We start from the raw sequence: 27,498 nt of genomic DNA, 5'->3' as shown, positions 1-27,498 counted from the left end.
AGATCTGTTTATATGACATTCGAAAATGATGACAGTAACGTTGAACATAATAGCAGGTGTGACAGATTCCTGAGGGAGCCCTGTCTATCCTCACTTCCTGATAGACATCTCATGTCTTTGTATAAAACCCCCCCTTGAGTGTGGGAGGGGCTGTGACTTGCTTCTAACCAATAGGATACAGCATAGGTAATGAACTGTCACTCTTGTGCTGCATTGTGTCATGGACTCCATCTTGCAAACAGACTGGGTCTAGACACTCTCCTTGCAGTACTCAGAGGTATACAGCAAAGGAACTCAGTGTGGTCTAGACTGGGTCTAGACACTCTCCTTGCAGAACTCAGGGGTATACAGCAAAGGAACTCAGTGTGGTCTCTCAGAGCTGGGAGCAACTTCTAGCCAACAGTCAGCAAGAAGCCAATGCCTTCTATCTTAAAATCATAAAGAAATGAATTGTGACAGGACTCTCAGTTTAGCTGGAAGGAAAATTCTTCCTTAGTGGAGCCTCCACAGGGAACCTAATCTGGTCAACACCCACATTGCAACCTTGTGAGAGCCAAGCTGAGTTTAGACTCTCTAAGTCACAGAAGCTGCAAAAATCAGTGTGTGTTAAGACACTAAATTTGTGGTGGTTTGTTATATGGTAATAGATAACTAACACATCACACTAACCCCTGAAACTTGTCTCAAGGATCAGTGGTGGCATACAGTAATGGTAATCAATAACTGCTACAGTTGCTGAGTCTTCAAAATAATAATTTCAAGTGATAGTATATTTTACTTCTCTGATATTTTGGAATACAGAGACATGAGGATATACTCATATATGTTATTGGAAAATTACCCTCTTCTTTAAAATACAGAGATGAATAGACAACTTTTCAATAGTTTCTCCAATTCTCCTTTCCTTAGAGAGAAAACAGCCTGATATAGATTTGAAATGTCAGTGTTTCTGGATAGAAACTAGTACCAGTGGCTAACGAGCTGATAGCTCGTCACTGCAGATCCACAGCCATCGATGAAATGAATGATGTTCTTCTGTTGTTGTTAAAACTTCAAAACGATTATATCATTGTTGCTGCTGCCCAGAATGGTTCAGAAGGAAAAAGAAGTATGGCTACTAGTCTTCTAAAGATATACTGAAGAAAGGAACTGATTGGGAATTAACTGTTCTGCTTCTATATGGTTGATGATCTCTTACTCGACTTGGTCTTTCCACAAACAACATCTATAAACTCTGGACAAAATGAAAAAACAAACAAACAAAAAAAAAAAAAAAAAAAAAAGAATACCAGACATCCTTAGAGAGAGAACCAAAGCAGACATACTCTGGGAGATATCGCACACTTGAAAGAAGAGATGAAATGGGTGAGCTTGCTGTTTTACAGTACCTAGCACCTCGAGGGGCAGTCAAAATTCTGATAGAAAGTCGATCTGGCCTGGAGAGTCAGGGGATAGATTTTTGAGACAACCAATGCTGATGGAAGGTGAGAAGGGGCCTTAGAAAGGAGAAAGGAAGAGAGAGAACAAATGCCACATGTAAGCTGTGTCCGACTCCGTAAGTGACCTCTAGAGCACACCTGCATGAGGCAGATTAGAACAGGTGCACTAAGAAAGTATACGGAATTGAGATTTGAGCTGCACCCAAGAGTTTTTGTTTTTTGTTTTGTTTTTTTTTTTTTTTTGTAATAATGATTTTTTATTATATTATGTTAGTCACCATACAGTACATCCCCGGTTTTCAATGTAAGGTGCACCCAAGAGTTTTTAACGTAAGTCAACAATGTTGTCTGGTACATTAAAAACAAACACATGGAAAAATCTTCTCAGAGGAATATAACAGAAATAAGAGTCTCTCCACAACATAACCTTCACAACATCCAGGAGGGAGTTCAAAACAACTGGACCCATGATGAACCAGGCAACGGGATTCCTTTTCAGGAGAGAAAATCAGGGAAGACCAATGTTAGGAAAAGCAGAGGAGGATTTTAGAGCAGCTATTTGAACTCTGTCTGTGCTCAGAGATGTAAATAATATGCTCACTGCAAGTGAGATCACAGGAAAACTCAGCAAAGATAGGCAAACTCTAAAAATGTGGAAAATTTAGACCTGAGGATTATACCAGCTGAAAAAAAAAAAAAAAGAAAAAAGACCACTGGACACACTGGACAGGTTTATTTGGAAATCAGGACCCGAGCTGTCATATTTCTATTTCTTTAGAGAGAAGGGAAATCTAATCTGAATGTGAAATTTCATGATTTTAGATATTGGCTCAAAAATGATTTAAATTAATTTGTGGCCACAGGTGCCTGGGTGGCTCAGTTAGTTAAGTGTCTGACTGTTGATTTTGGCTCAGGTCATGATCTCGGAGTCCTGGGATTGATCCCCGAGTTGGGCTCTGTGCTCAGTGTGGAGTCTGTTTTGGATTCTCTCTCCCTCTCCCTCTACCCCTCCTGCTCGTGCTCTCTCTCTCTCAAGTAAATAAATAAAAATAAGTTCTTTAAATTAATTTGTGGCCAAACAAAATGTCTGTGAGTGAAATGAAACTTGAGGTAATTAATTTGTGATTTCTGTTAATGAATAATGTAGCATCAGTTGGAAAACAAACAAGAAATCCTGAGATTTTTAAGTGGACAGACCACTCTACAATTTTTCTATTCCATACACTGTGGGACTCATTTGAAAGAAACCATAATTGTGGCTACAAATGCCAGACGTGGCCACATTTTCAGGTTAAATATGTTTGTCATCCATACAGTTTTGTTTTGAAATTAAGAAATCAGTAGATGAATATTATGGCACTACTAACAGAAGCAGTTATGAGCAATTGAACAGTGGGAGGTACAAACCTCAGTAGGTAACTGAGGTTTACGTTAAATTTTCATGATGGGTAAAGATGCGTTCTCTCTGTAAGGATATGGCTGGGCTCATGCTTTCTCCCCCAATAAACCCCAAGTTAAGTGCTCTCATAGTGTCTTATTCTTTTGCCTCATTGAATTAAGCCCATGCCCAGAGAATGTCTTGATTTATTCCAGAGTAGTGCTGGCTTGCTAGAGTCCATTTTTCTTTTTCTGTAATTTGGACACTGCATATGGCCAATTGGCTCATCCAATCTATAGGCGGTAAAAGGTACATATTATGTTTCATGCCAAGTCTACAAGTCCCTGAAAGGGGGAAGCCTTCAGAACGCATTACTGCACAGGTGACAAGGAATTCCAGCCTCCCAGAACGTCTAAAAGATCATTCCTAAGTAATGCAGCTTTATCTCACACTACATCTAAACCTTGGAGAGGTTGATTTTTAGTGCAATGCAATAAATATTTCCCTAAAATACATGGCCCAGCTGTCCTATGCTTGCTGGAAGTTTCATTTTTACAGCTTAAAGAGTAAAAATTAGGAAATGACCTTCACAAAATGTAAACTAGAAACATGGTGCACACGTACAATTAATTCTTTTAAAAACATAAGTAGTAAGGAAGACAAACAGTCTAGAAATGAAATGTGCAGTCAGCTCTGTTTCTGCTTTTAAGGAAAAGTGTTTCTCTTGTCCTTTTGTCTTCTGCTCCTTCTTTGATTTTTTTCCACTTAATTTCTTGTGCAACCCTTCCTATTTATGGTCTTTTTCTGTCACATCCTCTTACTTCCCTGTCTTTTTTTTTTTTTTTTTTTCCACTGCATCTACCTACAAGCACATGGAGACAGACATCTTAGGGGAAAAGACACATAAAACAAACCAAAATATCTGCTATGCCCAGGAGCTTTTCTTTTTCTTTCTCATTTTTGTTCTCTGAATGTTTTGAAACTTTTACCATAAATACTGAGCTGTGTTATTAGAACACAGGGGAGAAAGAGTGCAGCCTGTCTGCTCTGGAAAGAGTCCTGAGTCTGAGGCTCAGAGGCCCCATGCACACTGGCCAGCCACCCCTGTGAGCCCGTTTCTCTTCCACCCACGAACTGATCCATCCGAAGAAGATGAGAATGTCCACGATTCACTTAGTTCTCACACCGCATGTGAGAGGTAGGTCCTATTGGCCATTCTTAGTCTCTGCAAACTCAGTGCTTTTGTTTCTTCGCTTAAAGTTTATATAACAAATACATAATTTAAATGTAAACACACAATATTAGCTTTACCACTTTCTATTTTCCTTATATTAAACATACAGAACAAGCATTCATTTAGAAAATTCATTTAAGAAGTGATTTTAAAATGATGCTTTGGGGAACCCATGGCACCCTGAGGAGCTTTCTGGGGGAAAGAGGAAGAGAAGGGTGGCATGCAGGGCTTCTCACTCAGGATACAACAAAACCATTTTGATCTTATCAGTGTGATAGGGAATGTAACATACTGGAAGTAATAATTTCACGGCCTAAAAAACAGTGTAGATATCTTATGGTCTAATTAGAAATAAATAAGCTAAAACAAAAAAATGGGGTGCTTGAGTGGCTCAGTTGGTGAAGTGTCCGCTTTCAGCTCAGGTCATAATCTTGGGGTCCTGGGCTCAAGTCCCACACTGGGCTCCCTGCTCAGCGGAGAGTCTACTTCTCCCTCTCCTTCTGCTCATGCTCGCTCCCCCCCCTTCAAATAAATAAATAAAATCTTTAAAAAAAAAAGAAGTCTACATCTAAAGGCTTTACTCTCTTCTCTGCCTTAGGCTTCACTGGTAGACGATGGCAGTGTGGTATTACTTGGCATGATACATAAAACATATGCATCCCATTGGTCACACCATCTCTGCTGATTTACTTAGAATGCTGAAGGGTCCACAAGCACAGTGGGAATGTGGTGAAAATGGCATATTGTACCTATAAATAATTTCAAATTTTTACCTACAAAACCCAGCAAAAGGTTTTTAAAAGTGCTTTTTAAAAGTATAACAACTAGTTAAAAGACTATAATTTTGAGATAATTTTTAACAGCATAATGACTACTAACGTAGTTTGAGGAGCTAAGTAATAAGATAATATAGTAAGGATCAGCTGGAGTAGGCACTATTTTTATTCCTCATAGTGATGTCACATTGCAAGTAGGTACTGACATACCGGATCATCTGGATTATATTGGACAACATATTCTATCTGTCCATTTGGTCCATCATCTATGTCTGTAGCTCCATTGTCTCCTGAAAATCCTGTAAATATCGTGGTGCCAACTGGAGTGAGCTGAAAATAAAATAAAATAAAAACTGTCAATCCTCATTCCATCAACAGCATAACAGAAGTTTTCTAGCACAAGCCCAGCCTTTTGTTACACAAAGGAGAGCAGGCAGCTGCCCACGGCCACAGACCTGACACGTTTCTAAAGAACACTTGCAAAGCTTCCATAGGAGTTCTTGTAAAAGCTGAAATTTCCAACATCACGGTCCTTGCTTTGGGTAAAAAATAGAAGGCCCTAATTCAGTGTGAAGCACATTTGGACCAATTTATGACCATTAGCATGTTAGCCCCTGTGGAGAGAATGCATCTGTTGTCCCTCCTTAAAAAAAAAAAAAAAAAAAAAAAACCTTGATGCATTAAGTTATCGACAAGCTAGAATTTAAATTTTATGGGGAAGTTAGCATCTTTATTTTAAAATCAAAAACCATGTCGGAGAGATCAATGACGTGATGTGCCAGTGGAAGTCTGAGGAAGGGGACAGCAGTGCTCTGCGTATCAGGGGAGGGAGAGAGCTCGGAGTTTCTGCACTCTCAGAAAGCCATTGAGTGGAGGTTGTTGGCAAGATGGCCAGATCTTTTCCCTTGGGATTCAAACAACAACAAAGCTTAATATGGCATACAAGACCATGATTTGGCATTTGGCCTGCGTATCTAGCTTCATTCACTGTTGCTCTCCACCAGAGAATCACTGTTATTTTCTCTGACCTGCAGGTCATTCTGTGCACCGTGTCTTCCTACATCCAGAGCCTCTAGTCCTCAAGCTTTAGCTGGAATCCTCCTTATTAGTTACATTTCCACTTAATTAGTATCACCTTCTCCTAAATCATCCCCAACAAAGCATTCTCTATCCACATCAGAATAAGGGATCCTTTTGTTGTGCTTGCATTTTGTACCTTTCTTCCTTAATCACTGCATTGAAATCATGAATAAATAAGTTTTGTCAGGGGCGCCTGGGTGGCACAGCGGTTAAGCGTCTGCCTTCGGCTCAGGGCGTGATCCTGGCGTTATCCCGGCGTTATGGGATCGAGCCCCACATCAGGCTCCTCCGCTATGAGCCTGCTTTTTCCTCTCCCACTCCCCCTGCTTGTGTTCCCTCTCTCGTTGGCTGTCTCTATCTCTGTCAAATAAATAAATAAAATCTTTAAAAAAAAAAAAAGTTTTGTCAATAAACATAATCTCTCTGCCTCTATGGAGCAGCGGCTTTTCATTTTTTTTTCCTTATTTTTAGAGATATGTTTTGTTAGTTTTTAAATGGGATTCTTTCATGGAGAAATAGTTTCAGAGATTGAAAAAGAAAAGAAGTTGTCTTATTTATTCCTGTTTTCAGTGGGTACAAATTCAAGTCTCTACAAGGATCCACCACATAATGAGTAAATGAGTGAAGTGAGCCCGATGTGCTCGGGGGCAAACTAGGAAGCACATATATTCTATAAAGCAAATTCTTGCTATCATGGAATATAGTCTTCTAATATTCTAATTTTACAAGAAATGCCTTAGTTCTAAAGTTGGCCAAAGATTTTAGAGAATTAAACTGAATTAAATGGGCCAAACAAAATACATGCATGAGGTACAGCAACCACAGTACTTCGCAACTCCTGATCTAGGAAAAAAAGGTACAATTATGATGAAAGAAACAAGCCATCGATACAAAGTAGCGGGTATTTACAAAGTCAGCCTTCCTGGCAGGCAGGTCCAAAGGGCAAACTTTGACTTCCAGCAGGTCAAAGAGAACACAAAGAGAGAGGAGATGGTCTGAATAGCACATATGAGAACACCACGACACCATGGATGGGGACCCTGGGTGAAAACGTGAGGTCACTGAAAGACTGCTAAGACTTCTAAGCTGACCATTTTGTACTTTTTAAAATATAATCCCAGTTCCAAAAGATACTGTGCTTTCTTACCGAAAAAAATCATCTATTTTTATGCAGCTTGCTTTGATTTTTAAATTATGAAATTTTATTTTATTTTTTTAATATTGTTTTTAATTTTTAATTTTTATTTTTTATTTTTTTGATGTAAAGTGCGATGATTCATTAGTTGCGTATAACACCCAGTGCACCATGCAATACGTGCCCTCCTTACTACCCATGAAATTTTAAAATTGAATGATGATTTATTTCCAGATAACTAATAAAACAAAGTATTTTTTGTGGTAAGAATGCCAAAGCTGGATTTCCTTGTATTCCTATCTCCTTTCATCAGCACTCTTAGAAAAGGGGTCATCATAGTCAAGTCAAACTCTAAGCTTATTTAAAAATTAGGAAATACTGTTTAAAAAAGAAGTAGCAATGGAAAAAAGGATCTGCTTCAAAATATACACACTGGATTTCCTAAGCACATGATTATCACCTATCCATCACCTAACATATGATTTCAAATTACCCTCTTTCTTCCATGTGAAAATAAAATTGTTGATAACCTTAAAATAAAGCAAAACCAAAAACCCTACAAAGTACTTCTTTTTTAAAGTAGGCTCCACAGCCAGTGTGGAGCCCGGGACCTGAGCTGAGACCAAGAGTCGGACACTTAACCGACTGAGCCACCCCACGAAGTATTTTTTTAAAGACTTTTGTTACCAAAACAAAACAAACAAACAAACAAACCAAAAAAAACCCCAAAACAGTGCTGTGGGTTGATTTAAAAAGTCAAAAAGTATCAAAACAAAAAATGAAACAGAAAAACTTAAACAGTAGGTGTGGAAAGATTTTGAAAACAACGTGTCCGTGTCTTTCCATCTACTCACGGAGGCAGCATATCTTACCGGACTAGACTCATTGTGGGGAGGGATCCTGAAGTCCTGAAGTCAAGGGCAGAACACAGGTATTAAGGGGAAAGAAGAGGTCAGAAGAGCTGGGAGCACATGCCAGGGTCTGGAGATGCTCAGACAGTGAGTGAGCTGGATGCCAGGGGGGAAGGGCTTTAGAGTAAAGAGCAGAAACTGCTGAAAAGGATCACAGTGCTCCCTATTTCCTCAATTCTGCCAGCCCCTTTAATGTGCACCTAAAAGGACAAGACGGTATAACAAAGACTTTTTAATATCAACTCACTATTACTAAAACCAATTATTTTCTTTCTTAGCAAGTTTTGTTTTGTTTTGCTTTTTAATTGAAGGCAACATTTCAACACAATCAGTAGTGCATCACCTGTACATTACGAAACATTGGGGCTTAAATTGTGATGACATATCAGAGTTGTTTAGAAGTAAAACGAACAAGAGAAAACCCTACGATTCTCTCACTTTTTCATGTAACCATTTGTATAACATTCAACTGCAGTATTACTACACAGTGACATTATTTTTCTGTTGGAAATTTTAAATTATGTAGACAAGTTGTCAGTTTTCTACATGCTGCTTTAATAATATAAATTCAATTTGACTAGATGTAAAGTTTGAAGTATTATTTATATATGTAGGCAAAAAAAAAAAAAAAACAAAAAACAATCTTGCCTTTGAGTCTCAAAATCCAAGATGCAAATGAAACCTCCCTGATGATTTGGGTAAGTAATAAAATGGCAGTTGTTATAAGAAAAGAATTATTTTTAGTCAAGGAGAAAATAAAGCATAATTGTCTCTAAATCTCACAGTTTTTTAAGTTTCCCAGTCTTACTCGAGATTAAGTTTCTAAAAATAAATATTTATGACAGTATTTGGTTGGAATAGATTATTTGAAGGATTTTACTTCTCACTATATGATATTTGCAAATCCAAAGACCCTAACCACAAAAAAGCTCTATGGTTTTCTCCAGTTGGCCAGATGTTTTTGAAACTCATAAAAGGTGACATAAAAGTGCTATGGTGCCTCAATATAGTATTGTCAATTAATATTTTTCCTCTTCATCATCGACATCTTTCTTTTACATTTAAAAGTCACATTAATAAAGATGTATAATTTTTAGTACCTAGTCATTTAAAACAAACCCTACATTATATTTTTGGTTGCTTTCATAAAAATGCACTTAGTGACAAAGCCCAACATAGACTGTTGTTCGGTTACACATAAAAGGACTTACTGTGCATTTGTTCATGGCTGTAATTAGAGGTTACTCCAAAAAGTATTTCAATTTCAATCACTCTCATTTTAGGATTTAAACTTATTTTTTGGGTGCCACACATAATAATTGCCCCCAATAGAATTTACATGCCCACATATATTTTTATTATTCCTTGAAATTACGAGTAGAAATATGATTCTACAGTCAATTCTATTAGTTTATATCCTTGAATGAAAAATAAAAGAGAAATAATTGCCTCGTCGTAGACAAAGAGAATCCATCTTATCATTTCTATAATGATATCATAATAAAAGTCATAAATGATCTCTAAATAGGATTTTAAGCTCTTTATGAAGAGGAGAATTTAGGTCCTTGAAAATTAAATGGAAAGCGTTATTATAACAGCAGTAGATTTCAGCATTGTATTTCATTTGGGTGCTGTGTCTCTTTACAATTTCACTAACAATTAGATTAAAGATTTTCCCTCCAACTTTGAAGATGTGGTATTTAGTTGTTGACAGCAAAGGACTCAGGAAATATGCCTCATTATTAGTTCAGCATCTGTATAAACGAGTGAGCTCTGCTCTCTTCCATAGTTGTATGTTTAGACCAGACATCTTAGTACACATTGCTCCTACTTGTTTCCACTACCAGAACGAGGAAACATCCCCACGCAGACGTACACCGGTGAAATGCTGCACTAACCTGGGTCAGCGATTGGGATGCACACATTTATCTGTAATCTATCAGACACAGGCTAGGGTTAGGGATGTAAAGCTAATACAAGAGAAATAGCTAAGAAAAAAGAAGATAAAGCATTTTATCTTTATATGGAAGTTCTGGAGAGACTAAAAAGGTCCCAATGAAATGACCTATAACTAGATGCAAACAAGCAAAAGGGAGTTGGAACACGCAAAATGGTGTTAAAAAATAGATTTCATTCATTTTCATTATACATACACCCAACGGAAGTATGCACATATGTATGTACACAAGCATGTGTGTGTGCGCGCGCACACTGCGTAAATATAAATACATACATGTCACCATGACTTATTCTCAGTACTGGAGGCGGGGCACAGTGGTGCTTTGTGAATTTCTGAATACGATGTAGAGGTGAGAGTCAGGCTGTTTATTTTAAAGCTGTGTTGCTCTATACATTATTATTCACAGTTTCCAGGGCACATCTGCCATGCAGATGGCCATGTTCTGTGTTCTTTAATATTTCAGCAAGCCTTAGAAATATAAATTTGGTTTTCTGAAGGGTGTTCTAATGCACAGGATGATTATCAGGGTGGGCAGCTGCCTGAGGGTGCCACTTACTTATTTAGTTCATGTCTCTTTCCACAAGGATTTTATACAGCTATTGGGAAATACAGAAAATGCATAGATACATGCAAATGGAAAAGTTAAAGAAAATCAAAGCAAGAAAATTCAGTATTTCAAGAAGATGCAGAAGACAAATTAGAATGTGAATGTAAAAAATGAACAGTTCTCAGTGAACTATGTATCCTGTGATCCATGGTCACTGAAGCTAACTGAAAAATTATGAACAATGCTCCAAAAGGAGAAGACGCCCTCACTTACAAGCTTCCTTGCAATATTTCCCCACAGAAGCTTTGTATCCATGGCTTCATATAAATACAATTGCTTCTCATTATCCATGGTAATTATGTTCTATAATGTCACCATGAACACTGACTTAATAAATACTGAACCATGGCTTCCAGAGGAATTTGGGGTTACCCACCGCTAGGCGGAACACAAGCTTAGGTTCCCCCCAGCCTCGTCACAACATTTTCATCAACCAATCAATATATAACCTTGTTTTATGTATGCTTCTGTTTAAAGACACCTTATTTATATGTGTTTTTGATTCACTACCATTTAGCTTACAGCCAACAGCACCATAACTCACGCTTGAATGAAACTTACCTAAAACATATCTTCTCTCCGTAAGGGACATATGCTTAGGAAGGCTAAACAGCCCTGCAGCGCTACACTTGGGGGACATTTTAAACAGCAAAATCACCGGCACAAAGTACAAAGATGTAAACAAAGTGGGGCTGATTAGACTGCAGAAAAAGGGACATTTGTTTACAGTAGGAGACGTGAAACAAGATGGCAGAGTATCATTGAGTTTGGCCTGAGTTAGAACTGTGTATGGGGGTGACTCAGATTTTTCATCCCTCTGCACATGTCTGTGAATGACCATGGAAGTTTGGCAAGTATTGAATTTGGGCTTATAAATAAATTTGAGCAAGTAGGCAAATTCACAATTACAGAATCAGTGAATCATGAAGATGGGCTGTATGTGACAACACTAGTAATTCATTAGGAGCGTGGCTCAAAGACTCAATCGACCAGAAACGGAGACAGGATCGAGTCTCATCTCTGCCTCCACTTAGCTCAATGATCCCTGCTCCTCTGAAATTGTTTCCTGCCTGTGAATGTAAAAATTGGATTAAAGCACTTATGAGAAACATTTTAGATCTATATTTTGATTGTTTATTAAAGAACTAAATAAGTGGAAATATAAGCTTTATCAAAAAATTGGCTTTATCATAACATAAAGATGTCAATTCTTTATAATTTTATCAAAAGATGTGGAGATTTATAAGCTGATTCTAAAATTTACATGAGACTTCATGGGGTCAAGAATTGAAAGGCAGTCTTAAAGAAGAACTAAGTTGGAAGACTTACACTTTCCAGTTCCCTGACTTCAATATAAATCTACAGAAATTGAGACATTGCAGTATTGGCTTGAGAATAAACAAATATACCAGTGGGATGGCTACTGAGTCCAAAAACAATTCCCATAGATAGTTACCTCATTTATAGAAAAAGACAACACAACAGTGTATGTGAATTCAACAATCTTTTCAATAAATGGTGCTGTGTTAATCAAAAGTCCACATGAAAAAAAAATGTTACCAATTCCTACTTCATAACCTACATAAAACTAAATTCCAGGTGGCCTTGTGCACTGTTGGTGGGAAGGTCAATTGGTGCAGCCACTGTGCAAAACAGTATGGAGGTTCCACAAAATATTAGAGATAGAATTACCATATGATTCAGTAATTCCACTTTGGTGTATTTATCCAAAGGGAATGAAAGCACTAAATCGAAAACATAAATGCTCTTCCATGTTCATTGCAGCCTTATTTACAACAGCCAAGACATGTGAAAACCTAAGTGTCAATATATTAATGGATAAATGGATAAAGAAAATATGGTATGTATGTATATATATATATATATATACACATACAATGGAGTAATATATATATTTCATTATATATAATATGTGTGTGCATATATATCTCTGTGTGTGTGTGTGTGTATATATATATATAGAGAGAGAGAGAGCGAGAGAGCGCGCACACTCGCATCACTCAGCCGCAGAAAAGAAGGAAATCCTGCCATTTGCTACAACATGGATGGACCTTGAAGGAATTACATTAAATGAAATAAGCCAAAGACAAATACCATGTAATCTTACTTATATTTGGAATCTAAAACAAATAAATAAACAAAAATCTTCAAAAAAAAAAAAACCCAACAAATTCATAGGTACAGAGAAGAGATTGGTGGCTAGGCAGGAATGGGGTGTGTGTGTTTTCACACCCTCTGGCTGAAGGTGGTCAAAAGGTACAAAAGATACAAACCTCCAGTTATAAGATAAATAAGTCCTGGGAATGTTGGGGCGTCTGGGTGGCTCAGCTGTTAAGCGTCTGCCTTTGGCTCAGGTCATGATCCCAGAGTCCTGGGATCGAGCCCCACATCGGGCACCCCGTTCGGCAGGAAGCCTGCTTCTCCCTCTCCCACTCCCCCTGCTGTGTTCCCTCTCTCACTGTCTCTCTCTGTTAAATAAATAAATAAAATCTTAAAAAAAAAAAAAAAAGTCCTGGGAATGTAAAGTATAGCATAGTGACTATAGTTAATAATACAATATTATTATATGTTTGAAAGTTGCTGAGATAGTAGATTTTAAAAGTTCTCATCACACACAAAAAAGCTTAGTATGTGTGTTGATTGAATGTCCACTAGACTTACTGTGGTGATCATTTTAAATATACACATATACTGAATCATTGCATTGTATACCTGAAACTAGTATAATATCATATGTCAACTGTATCTCGATAAAAATGTAAATCATGAATCACTAAATTCTACACCTCAAGCCAATTTTACCATATATGTTAACTAACTCGAATTTAAATAAAAATCGAAATAAAAAATGTAAAATATAAGATAAACCTAAGAAAACAAGATCATATCTTCAAGATATAACAATCAGTAAAGACTTATTAGATAAGACATACAGAGCAAAAACCATGAAAACATTGAAAAATTGGACTACACTAAAAATAAAAACTCTTATCCATTATCACTAACAAGGAAGTAAAGCTATAAACAACAAGACTGGTGGAGACACGTTCAATATGTATATTCGACAAGGAAATTATGTTCAGAATATATAGAGAACCTCTACAACATAACAAGAAAATGACAGACTCTTGAATAGGAAATTCACAAAAAAGAGCCTAAGCTAGTGGCCAATAAACACATAAAGAGTGCTGACTTTCACTCGGTATCAGGACGTCCTAATTAAAATGCCAATGGCACATTACTGGATGCCCACCAAACTGGCTAAAATTAATAATAGAGAAAATACCAGGTTTTGCCCAGGGGGTGGAGCACTGCAGGCTGATTTTGCAGAGGTGAGGCTCAGTCTCAGGTTCTAACTCACCAGGTCTGTACCCCTCCCGGGTAGCACTCTGGAAGGGCTGCTGATTTGTCTGCAACACGGGATGTACAATCTTTGGATGCTCTGATCCTACTTCATGATCCTTTATTTTTTTTTAAAGATTTAATTTATTTATTTGACAGAGAGAGAGAACACAAGCGGGGGTAGCAGCAAGCAGAGGGAGAATCAGACTTCCCGATGAGCAAGGAGACTGATGCTGGACTCGATCCCAGGACCCTGAGTTCATGATCTGAGCTGAAGGCAGACGTTTAACAGACTGAGCCACCCAGGCGCCCCCCAGCTTCTTGATCCTTTGAAGATCACCTGTAGTGTTTCCATAGTCATCTGTGCAGAGTGTTAGAAATTCCCGTTCTTGAATTTATAGAGTCCTTGAAAGCAGTCCTATTTTAAAATGACTAGTTAGTATCTTCTTGTCCCTACACGTATTGTCACGGTCTTCTCAATTACGCTGGATGGTGTGAAGATTCTCTTCCATCATAGGAACCTTTCCAAATTAGAAGCCATTCATTCTTTGGCTACTATTCAGCCTTTAACTTCCTCCTTAGATAAAGTAATTGTATGATCTTTCTTACAAGTCATCTCTGCCTTGGAAATACGCTTTAGGGATAGTGATACATTCGAAAATGAAGACAGTCTCCACAAATGAAGTAGAGTGATGGATTTGCACACAGGTTCACGTTGTTGGAGACTTCAGTTTTTTCTCACAATGATTAAATTACATGATCTCTGAGTCTATGGTCATTTATTGAGAGCTTATTATAATCATTTTTTCTGTGTCCATTATGACGGTTTTATACCAACTCATTAATAGAATATTTGTTTTATTCAACCATTTATCCAAATCAAATGTCTACATGAAGTTTATCTAGTTTATCTTAAAACTTTCTAGAATTGCAAATAACACACATTCCTGAATTCAAATTTAGTGGATGTTATCTTTCAGGGATTTATACAAATCAGAGAAAAAAAAAGAAAAACATACATATATTCTTCATATTCTATCTAATATAATAGCTTTTGCACCTGTGTGTAAAATCTCGATTCCTTATTTTAATTATGAAAGCTAGAAAGTCACTTCTGAAGAAATTATTGAAGGTAAATTCTGGTAGATAAGTATCTTCAAAATAAGAGGATTATTATTATTAGAGTGATAAGTAGTTTACTCATCTTTACTAAAATCTAAAGAAAAACTATGCTTAAATTGAATATATATGTGTGCATATATACACAAATACGAGAGAATGTGTATATATATGTGTATATATATTTATATATAAGAGCTTACTAAATTTGAAATTTGTTGAATACTTGAATCTTTTAAAACAACTGAAAAATTGATTCCCATTTACATGTTTAATGTAGAAAATATATTTTTATGTGCTTCTTTCCTGTCTGTTAATCTCCACCTCCTTTTTCCTCTCTTACCAGTCTCCTGCTTCCCAGAGAGAATGTGCCTAGTACCCTCAAGGAGGAAAACAAGGATATGTGAAAGGAACTGGGGCTTCTTTCTTTGGAAGCTTTTCTGTGCTATAGATTACCTGCTTGTGCTGTCTCTCAAAGAAATTCTATGAAAGAGTATGGCTCTGAAGATCCAGTGATTTTTATTCCTTGAAGATATTTATCAAGTTTCTAATACCATGGACATTTCATATATGTGATGCACACACACACACATACATATATTTTATATTTTCTAATATATATATAAATATATATTTAACTTAAAAATTACCTTATTGTACTTAACAATTGTAAAGAAAACACATACATTTATAAATTTATATTTTCTAATATATATAAATATATTTTCTAATTTATATAAATTTATATTTTCTAATATATATATAAATATATATTTAACTTAAAAATTACCTTATTGTACTTAGCAATTGTAAAGAAAACACATATAAAATGTGTTAAAAATTCTTAACTGTAGATGAACTCTGTTATGCTTCATCTAATTTTTTTCTAATTTATGTTTTCTAATATATATATAAATTTATATTTATATTTTCTAATATATATAAATATATATTTATATTTATATATTTATATAAATATATAAATTTATATTTTCTAATATATATAAATTTATATGTTCTAATATATATAAATTTATATTTTCTAATATATATATTTATATTTTCTAATATTTATATAAATTTATATTTTCTAATATATAAATATATATTTAACTTTCTATTTATATTTATATTTTCTAATATATATATAAATATATATTTAACTTAAAAATTACCTTATTGTTTTAGCAATTGTAAAGAAAACACATATAAAATGTGTTAAAAATTCTTAACTGTAGATGAACTCTGTTATGCTTCATCATGGATGCCGTCTGTGCTCTTAGATCTACTGAAATGACTGATAAGAACAGATGTCTGAAAATGCATGTATTCATGAAAGGAGATGATTCATAAAAGGAGATTTCCATGATGAAATATGGAAGAATAGCACAAAAAGAAGAATTTGATCAGGAAAGTGAACACTCAAACTGAATAGATTCTGAGATCATGTTATTTCACCATTGTGAGGAAAAGCTGATTTTGTCAGTGCTGTTCCGCGAATTACCGCCAGTTCACAAACTTGCATTTTGCATTTAATTTGTGAAGACACTTTGATTTTCAAATATGTAACTATGTCTAAAGCATAGTTCCAAAGCAAAGTTGACTCACAAGAAAAGAGGGCCATAACCTGTACTAAGTACTTCAAATGTATTACCTCTTTTAATCCTTTAATGCAAATTTGAAACATTATTTTTGTTGTTATACTTATTTTATAGTTGAGGAATCATGTCATAATTCTACTGCAACCCAGATCGTCTGACTTCAAAGTGTAAATTCCCAGGCACTGGGAAATATATTATTTCAGAAATTTCATAATCTGCTATTAATAAGCGTTTGAGAAAAAGGGAAATGAAAGAGGAAATAAATATAATGTGGCATATACCAGAACTCAAGATACACAGATAATCTGAAATGATGCAATTTGGATGAGGTATTCCATCAAAGATAAATTATGTTTCACTGTAAGGAAAAATAGTTTTGAGATATTTACAGAAAGACAAAGAAATTAAACTAAGCTAGTGTCTGCATTTTAGAAAAGTGATATTAAATTACTATTGCCATTGACAATAGGTAGATTCTCAGCAAGCAAATTATTTCATAAATTCCCAAATTTGCCTTTTTAGTATGCTAACCTCTTCATTCATGATCAAAACTTCATTGCTAGTTTATTGCTTCATGCCTGAAAAAGCACTTAATAAATGCTCAAGGGGCAAAGAGAAGAAGAAAGAAAATATATCCAACCATGGTGATTTGCATTTTCACCCAAGGTTTTTCAACAAATCAATGCTTCACAAATCACTAGTAAAAATGTTGGGTACCATTGAAGAGGCTACCATTACCAGTAATGGGACACATTGATATTGTGTGTCTTTCTTATTGTGTGCTATGAAAAACACATATTACTGTTGTGGTATTCCTGAACAAAATTTATAATCATGAAGAAATATCAGGTAAATGCAAATTGGGAAATATGCTATAAACTGCCCCACTCCAGAAAATTATTAAGGTCATTAAAGGAAAGGGAATACTAAGGACCTAAGATTGAGACTACAAAGACATAGCAACTAAATGCAATGTTTGATCCTAGATAGAGTCTTTGACCCATAATGACTTTATTGGGAAAATTAAATGTGGGTCTATAGATCTATATATGATATACAATATATATTATGCATATGATTATATGGTATATATACACACATATATATCTCTATCTATCTACTAGAAAGAAAGATTATTTGATCAGTACTCCTCACAACTGTCAAGGTGATCAAAAACAATAAAAGAAAAAAAATTGCCACAGTCTAGAGAGGACTAAAGAGATACAATACCTAAAAAGTAATATGGTATCCTAGATTGGGTCCTGGAACAAAAATAAGGACATTATGTAAAAACTAAGGAAATCCAAATAAAATATGGATTTGAGTTAATAATAACATTTCACTGTTGGTTCATCAGTTGTTTAAAAATGTACAGTACTAATAAAATCTGTTAACAAGAAGGGAAATTGGATGTGGGTTATATGGTATCCTATTACTTCTACTAAAATAGTTATTTAGGTCTGAAGAGTTCTGATATTTTTTAAGTAAATAATAGAAAATACGATGATAAAATGGGCCATTTCCATAATCACTTTCATTATAACAAAATCCAAGACCTGAGCAGATCATTTATTATGAGAAAATATTATTAAAATAATAGAGCTTTGTTCATTTATGTTACATTAGTTTTTAAAGATTTATTCATGTATTTCAGAGAGAAAGGCGGAGCATGGAGGGGAGGGGCAGAGGGAGAGGGAGAGAGAGAATCTCTAGCAGGCTCCACGCCCAGTGCGAGCCAGATGTGGGGCTTGATCTTCTGACCCCAAGATCATGACCTGAGACAAAATTGAGAGTCAGATGCTTAACCGACTGAGCCATCCATGCACCCCAATTACATTAAATTTAATATATAGTATAAATTTGAACTAATTCTCAGCCAAAACATTAAGTAAGATAGACTAGAGAGGGAAAAAGAAATAAAAGAGAGTGAGAGATTCTCATACTTTCTATGGTTTAATGTGGCTGACGTCACCTTCTAGTTCCTGCTGATTGGTATGATCATTAAAATGTTTTCAATCATTAACTTAAATCTTAACTACATAAAACACTTTAGAATCCAATTTAAAAAATTAATGAGCACATTAGGCTAACAGGTATTGTTGAAATGTAAGGAGAAATAAGTATAATGGCATTTAATGTAAAATAAAATAAACAATATTTTCTTAATTATTAATGTTATAATATTAATAAATAATATTTTAATAGAATAAAATAAAATCCTAATTAAACCAGCATATGATACCAGCTAATATAAAATACCCTCTATGGTATATTACCTATCATACATGTAGTTGGGCAAGATGGTCTTGATATGCTTGTCATCATGTTACTTTTTATAATTCTTCCTGAACTCATAGGCATTCTACAGAAAAAGTACTATATATATATATATATATATATATATATATAAAATTTACTTATAGTCCAACTCTGATGTTATATCACCACCATCCTATAATTTTTATTTTCTAGTTATTAGTTATAAACAAGGTATTTTACAGGGTACCTGGGTGGCTCAGTCGGTTACGTGTCTGACTGTTGATTTCAGCTCAGGTCATGATCTCAGGGTCTTGAGATCAAGCCCCAAGTTGGGCTCCACATTCAGCACAGAGTCTGCTTGTCCCTCTCCCTCTGCTCCTTCCCTGCTCTGTGCTTTCTCTATCTCTAAAGTGAATAAACAAAATCTTTAAAAAAATAAATAAGGTATTTTACAGTGTCCCCTCATGATGCATTAAAGGGAGTTTTCAAGGTTATTAATCTCACAAAGTTTGAACAGAATGAAAAAGAGAATCTTTGTTGATTTGAAGTTGAAAAATATCTCATAAGGAAATGCTCATCTGTGAATAAAACAAAGTTTAAAACTATATTTATTAGTCTCAATGTTACATGGGATTTAGTCTTTCTCTCTTTTTTAAATTATCCTATTTTCCCCATAGTTTAAGAAATATAAGTGCTAGAATGGGTATAAGGTATATAATTATTAACCTAAGAAAGGTGGTAAAAATAAAAATACAATTTAATAAAACATTTCAGCCAAAACAAATGTTTCATACTGAAAATACTCAGGTGTATTTTTCTTTGAGAATTAAATTTGGGGAAGCGTGACTGCACGCATGTGGGAGTGCCGGATATAAGGAGCAAGGTCGCCATGACCACCATTCCCACCACTCCACGCGCACACAGAATGTCCCTAGAACTGTAGGCTTCGCTCTATATTCTCCTTATTCTTTAATCTTCAAGAACTATCCCAAATACGCTACTATTTCTTCCATGGAGGAAATCAAACCTATTAGGAATTACTCAGCTTTTTGTGAATATGCGGATAGGAAGCAGCTGTCCTGAAATCACCACCTAGGTTGTGGCCACTCAAAAGGCTGTGCTTCGTTCCCTTAACATTCAACTAACAGGGCACCTGCGTGGCTCAGTCAGTTAAGCACCTGCTTTCAGCTCAGGTCATGATCTTGGAGTCCTGGGATCGAGCCCCACATCGGGCTCCATGCTTAGCATGGAGTCTGCTTGTCCCTCTCCCTCTGCCCCTTCCCCCACTGTCTCTCTCTCAAACAAATAAAATCCTCAAAACAAAACAAAAACAAACAAAAAAACCATTCTGCTAGCACGCCATTATTTTACTGAACTATGGACCAAGTGGATACTTTAGACCCAACAAGCAAGTGCAACGTTTTTCCAATTAGTATTAGTACTATTCATATTATTGGTCTTACATACGCCTTACTCTTTCTGAAAACCTTATTTTAAGACATGGGGAAGGAATACAAATTTTCAAAATTGCATGTTGCTGTCTTGACATATCTGAGTTTTACCATTCTCCTGCCTCATACGTCTGTACAGTGCGGTGACCAAGCACTCAGTTGTGGAGTCAGCCTGCCTTGGTTTCTGGCTTAGAGCTGCCACTAACTAGCAGTGAGGTCTTAGACAAGTGAATACATGGCCCTCTGGTTCTATACTTTCTGCAGCACACACACATGATGTGCGTCTGTGTGTCGGCGCAGAGGTCTCATTTGAGATGCTTAATAGAAAACATTTAGTATTAATAACTATACTTAATAAATGACAATTGTCATGAATTATCTGGTAGAATGGTAGAATGAATCTACCATTATCACTGTAACCTGTCCTTATTCCACTCAGTGTCAGGAGAAACGATGCCACTGACCTGGCAAGGAGATCTGCGTAGAAATCTTACTGCCCATAATTTCTGGACAAGAATAAATTTAAAATATATTTGGGGTGAAGTTATTTTTTGAATGAGTACACTTAATAATACAAAAGTAAAAAAATACTAGAATTATTATAAATTTAAACTTTATAGACATTTAAGCTATTAACCAGGATGTGATTTACGATGTACTAGTAATGTCAATAATTATGAAATAACCTGATTGTTCCTTAAACCCAAGGTAATTTCAACTGCAAACCTTCATCTTCCTAAATTATAAATGACATTTTAAATTTAGATTTATGGAACATCCTTTAAAGGTTCCTATTATTAATAACTGAAAGAACTTGATCAAACACAAATTTATTAAATTGACATGATGCTCTCGGGACCCTTGGCATTGAGCTTCACAAGCTGTGCATGCAGGAAAATCTTTTAGAGGGAAAAAAAAGTACATTTGGTCAAAGGGGAATCATTAATATTACTTAATCAATACGACTTTAGTTTTTCTGGGACATGAAAAGTAGGGTAAAGATTCTCAAGTGGTATAATAGTCATATCTAAATAAATACATTAATTTCCCCCTATAGTTATTTTAAAAGAGCAGTAATTCACATAAATATGTGTTTTCCCCCAAGGGCTATGTAAAAAGAACTATAATTCTCATAGCTCATATTTACCAAGTCAAAAAAAAAATGTATTTCTTTTGTTGTCATCATTGTGTAATTTAAGTAATTTGTCACAATAATCCGGAAAGCCTTTTTTTGTTTCTTTAAAAACTTTATCACAAATGCATTTCTTTGTAAATTTAACTCAAAACAAATTCTTACTCTCTAGCTCATCTTTATCTCAGGGACAAGTGAACACATATGTTTAATAATACTTTCCTGTTTCATGACTGTACCATTCATGACTCATTGATAAGTCGATGTACAGAACCCCTACAATGTGCCAGGCACTGTTCAACTCAACCAACAAAACAAAACACTGGCTATCCTAGGGATCCCATTCCCTAATTTGGCAGATACACAGGAAACAAATAAATACATACATTATATCAGGTTTAAATAAGTCCTATAAAGATAATCCATTTCAGACTGTCTCTTGACATAGTTATAAAGGGATGTCTGGGTAGCTCAGATGATTAAGCATCTGCCTTCAGCTCCAGTCCTGATCTCAAGGTCCTGAGATCGAGCGCTGCATTGGGCTCCTTGCTCAGCAGGGAGCCTGCTTCTCCCTCTGCTGCTCTGCCTGCCACTCCCCCTGCTTGTGCATGTGCTCTCTCTCTCACAAATAAATAAATAAAAATATTTTTTAAAAAAAGGAAGAAAGAAACAGTTACAAAATATACAGGTAACATGTTATATTCTAAAATCCGTGAATTTCTTTTTCTGTTTTAAAATTTAGTGCATGTATTCATACCTACCCTACAAGGTAGGTATTCTTTTCATTCCCATTTTTAAGGAGAGAAAACTGAAGCACAGAAAAAGTATATATATTTTTTAAATAAATGATGGGGCGCCTCGGTGGCTCAGCGGGTTAAGTGCCTGGCTCTTGGTTTTGGCTCAGGTCATGATCTCAAGGTCATGGGATCGAGCCCCATGTGGGGCTCTGCACTCAGAGGGGAATCTGCTTGAAGAATCTCTCTCTGCTCTACAGTCCCGTGTGTGCACTCTCTCTATCTAAAATAAATAAATAAATTTAAAAAAATAAAGATAAATGATAAACCAAATCTAGCATGGTTGGACATCTGGGTTGTTTCCAGTTTTCAAGTACTATGGAAAAAGTCAATAAATCTTCTTGTACATATGTTTTGGTGGGCATATGTAATAATTTACCTTGGGGTATATACAACAAAGCAGAATTGCTGAGTCATAGCATATTTACCTGTTCACTTTTTCTAGGAACTATAAACAGATCTCCAAACAGTTGGGCCAACTTACTCATCCACCAACAATGTCTGAAATTTGTGGTCACCCTGTAACTTTACCAACACATGGGACTATATTTCCTTTAAATAAAAAGCTGAATTTAGTTTAGAATAAATAGATGTGGTTCATTCCCCCTTCTATTTACCCCCCCCTTCATTCTTCCCTTCCTTCTCCTACTGATAACATCACATAATAAAAAATTTAAAAAAAATCAGTGAAAAAATAAAATAAAATAAATAGATGTAATTGAAACTACATTTTGGTAGGTCCTATGAACAAGGTATTCTTGTTAAAATTCATTTTGTCTGTAGCTTGTTTATAAAAAAAAAAAAAAAAGACTTTAAAAAATATTGACCTTGTCCCCAGCAAACTTGTTAAGCTCATTTTTAAAGGCAATAATTTATATGTAAATATTGTTGGTGTCTACATATACAGTAGTACCATTTGTGAATAAATAGAGCTTTATGCATCATTTTCTAAATAATATGAGAAATTTCTAGTTTCTTTCTGTTGTTTTTATTAATTTTAAGTTTAGCTGCATGGTGATTAGAAAACATACTCTGTAATTTCAGTCATATGGAATATGGTGACACCTCCCCTATAGCCTCACATTTGGTAAAAATCTTGTAAGTGTTCCATGTGCTTGAAAGGAATGTGTTCTGCAGCTGTTGTGTGCAGTCTTCCTTCCCTAAGAATCCACCAGGTCGAATTTTCTAATCTCACTACGCAAATCTATTTCCTTACTGTTAAGTTTCCCTACTTATGTTGTCAGTTAATAAGAGGTTTTACATTGTGTACTTCTGTTCCCTAACAAACTGTTATGAATGTAGTGTCTTGAATTATTTTTGTCTAAGTTATTTTGTATATTTTAATTACCTCACAGATCAGTCAGAAGACAGAGAGTCTCACCAACCTAAAAAACCAAGTGTCCTCAGGCCTGGATTCCCTTCTGGAGAGTCTAGGAATGGATTCACTTCCAGGCTCATTCAGGTTATTGACAGGACTTCATTATTTTTGCCACTGTAGGGCATATGGACTTGATCCCCTGCTGGCGCTTAGCATGGCTTCCTTCTCCGCTGGTAGAATGTATTCATGCCTCTATCCATCCTCAAAGCCAGCACAGGGGGCCAAGTCTTTGTCACATGCAATCTTCTTTGATCTCCTCTTCTGCATCATATTTCCTGCTTTCTCTTCCCTTGACTTTCAGACTCCAGCCAGAGGCATGTTCCATTTTTTTAAGTGCTCCGGTAATTAGACTGGATCCACCAGGTCAATCCAGGATAATTTCTCAATTAACTTCCATAACCTTAATCGTATCTGCGAAGTTCTTTTGTCAGGGATTAGGGCATGGCCATCTTGGGAGGCTATTATTCTACCCACTCCAGGTTTTAAAACCTCCCTCAATGAGAATAGATTTTTCTATTCCTCCTTTAATTCTTTTAATACTTTATTATTTCTGAGGCCATGTTATTAAGTGTAGTTGAATTCATAATTGCTCTAACTTTCTGGCGAATTGAATCTTTATCATGAGGAAGATTTCCTTTTATTCTCTACCAGTGTCTTTTGCCATAATGTCCATTTTGTCCGACAAAAGTACAGCGACAACAGCTTTTGCATAATAACTGACTACATGGTATATCGACTTCCATCTTTTATATTTAAGATTTCTGAGTCCTTATATTTAACTGGGTTTCATGTCAATTGTCTATATGTGGCTTTATTTTTTAATTTAGTTTGAAAACTCTTGTCTTTCATTTCAGCACTTTCTCCTTTACTTTTGATGTAATTTTTGAACAGGATGGTTTAAGTCTACTCTTATTTAGTGTTCATATTTTACTCTGCCCGTTCTATGTTCCTTTTTGTCCCTTTGCCTTACTTTGACTGATTAATATGTATATTATTCATTATTTTATTCACTTTCTAGTGAATTTCAAGTGAATTTATCTCACGGATACCGGAATTCATCAAATCTTCCCCAGACTGAAATCTGCATCCCCAAAGTACTCATGTCTAATATATCATTCTCCAAGTAGCATGCACTGCTACTCAGTCAGAGTTTGTCAGCCAGAATTTCAGAATCGACCTAAACAAAGTATGGAGTGTCTACATCTTTTTTTCTTCTACCCTTTACAGTCAACCAGTCCTTCTTTCCCATGAACCTATCCACCTAGATATCCTTCCTGTGTACCCTCTTTGTCCATTTCAGTTGAAGGTTTTTTGCCTTGCATCTCTCTGGCTCACCTCTTCCAAGCATTCTCCATCCAGCCATGGGAATGACACCATCAATCAGCACAGCTGATGTGCTTCCATTGGCTTAAGCCATCCCTGGTTCCTTAATGCCTAGAGCTCCTTTGTCACCAGTGGTGCCTTTCAGAATCTGGCCCCTACTTGTTCTTCAGTTTCACCTCCTTCCTTTCTGCCCTTCCTCATTTGAAGGTTTTATAAATAATTCCTTACAATTAAGTCAGTGGTAGTGCAGGAAAATAAGGTCTACTGAATTAAACAAAATTGGAGTAATAATAGGAACAGTTTACCAAATTAATTCAAAACACCATCAGGAGACAACAGGGTTGATAAAAGACATAGAGTATGTATTTCTAAGGTCACAATATTGTGATAATACAGTGGCATCAAGTTTTATTTAACATACTTTTTATTTATAGAATGTTATTCAGTGGCCATTTTATAGGTCAAAAATAGATGGACATTGGCAATTTCCTTGAATTCAACCTTTTAATTACTTTAAATTATAATGTATAATATAAATAACATGTGATTATATATTATATACATTCATAACTTCTGAATAGTATTTTTCCAAGTTTCTGAGTTAATTATAAACTTAGAAAAATATATGTATGAATATTTGTATATATATATTCACCAAGTAAATACTAAGTCTGATATATATTCTCTATCGCTATATGATATCCTTTTTTAAAAAGATTTATTTATTTATTTGAGAGAGAGAGAGAGTGCACATGAGTGGGAGAGAGAGGCAGCGAGAGTCTAATGTAGACTCTGTGCTGAGCATGGAGCCCAATGTGGGGCTTAATCTCATGACCCTGAGATCACAACCTGAGCCAAAACCAAGAGTCGGACACTTAAATGACTGTGCCACCCAGGTGCCCATATATGATGATTTCTTGGTAACATCTCAAGGGGAGTGACAATAAGAGTGAGGGAACTTTTTCAGTTAAGGCCATGTTGTAAATATTTCCAGCTTTGTGGGCCATCCTGGTTCAACTGCAGCTGTCACCAGTTAGACTCCAAGACCTGACCTTGACTGCCCACTTGCTTGTACTCACCAACCTTTGTCCCACATTTTCCTTTTTCCCCCACGTTATCTCTTAACTCAGACAAATGGAAACTGGAAACTACTCCTCCCTCAAGCAACTGTCCTGACAAGACCTCCAGCTGGCCCACACCACCCAAACCACTCACGCCTGTACAAATGGATGATGGAATGACCTCTACAATGACTAACAACTACATTTACCTCATTACAATACTAAAAAATCTCCACCAGGGAGGAACATGAGCCTAATTTACACAACAGACAATGTGTGTATAGGCTGGTTTCCTCAAGACACAGGCGTGAGCTCATGCCCATCTCTACATATGATGACAAGGCTCCCCACCTAAATATTCATCCTAATCCTAAATAAAAGGAAGTTGAGGAGTCCCAGCTTTAGAAGTTATTCCCCATGATCTCCTCATTTGCTGCCAATGAAGTTTACTTCGTGTGACCGCTCCACTCACCCAGTGCGGTCTCTGACTCACCAATGAGCCGGCTCACTTAGGTTTGGTTACACAACTACTCAGCTCTGCTCTTGGCACATCCACAGTATACGGTGAATGGGCATGGCTGCATTGTAATAAAACTGTACTTATGCACACTGAAATTGCAGAGGCCATATGAAAGCAGGTGGCAGTAGGTCATGTTTTACCTGTGGATCATAGTTTACCTAAAAATAGGACTTTCAAAAGGCTGTCCTGCTATCATTTTAACCCTGATTAGAAACAAAAGAGCAGATCTTTGAACTTAATTTAAAGTCTCCACTTTAACAAAACATTTTATATTAAGACACCACTCTTAGGTAGGCAAAATATCACCTCATTATGAACATAGCAGAAATCACAAATTTTAAAAAATCACCCATAATTCTAGAGCTCTAATTCAAACAGTGTTGTCCTTGCATAAGGCAATTTTATCACACATACAACGTTTATATTTTAAAAGTAATATCTGAAGCAAAGATGTTAGTTTGAAATTTATTAGAAGTGAGAACCTTACCCCTAATAGTGGAAAACAAAAGCATTAACACAAATATTTAGTGTATTTGTTTAAGCAAATTATTTAAGAAAACACAAAGGACTAAAAAATAAAAAAAATGTTTTAAGAAATGAATATAGGATTAAATCATTACAAGAAATATAGTACTAAAATAACAAAGAGAATACATTTTGTTTATTATTATAATTTTTAGAAACTGCATATTTGAAACTAAGTAAATAATCTAACCAAATCAATGAAATAAACTATAAATTAGTAAAGCCTAATTAAACTAAACAACACAGAGACCAGTGAAATCTGAAGGCACATTTTGTAGAAAGCTGCATTTTGAACTAAGTTCTTCCCCTTCTGAAGCTGTAAGATTACAATTAGTCTCAATTTGAATAAAAGGATAGAAAATGGCACTACATAAAGCACCCTACCTAATACAAAGACGACATGCACACCTTTCAATCTATTATGAATTACAAAACATTTTGCAGTCAGCATA

General features: G+C 35.6%; 1 protein-coding gene across 1 annotated transcript in view; it reads right to left on the bottom strand.

Annotated features, from left to right (window-relative positions):
* The window catches only part of PCDH15 (protocadherin related 15), a 1,631,248-nt gene that overhangs the window by 465,651 nt on the left and 1,138,099 nt on the right, over window positions 1–27,498 (bottom strand). The window contains exon 8 of the mRNA XM_057308638.1: window positions 5,038–5,157. Coding sequence (XP_057164621.1) covers window positions 5,038–5,157 — 120 coding nt within the window. The remainder of the gene's footprint in view (window positions 1–5,037; window positions 5,158–27,498) is intronic.

This window comes from Ursus arctos, unplaced genomic scaffold (genome assembly GCF_023065955.2).
Source record: "Ursus arctos isolate Adak ecotype North America unplaced genomic scaffold, UrsArc2.0 scaffold_7, whole genome shotgun sequence".
NCBI classification, from domain to species: Eukaryota; Metazoa; Chordata; class Mammalia; order Carnivora; family Ursidae; genus Ursus; species Ursus arctos.
The sequence above is the reverse complement of the archived record's forward strand: the minus strand, read 5'-3'. Positions and strand labels throughout refer to the sequence as shown.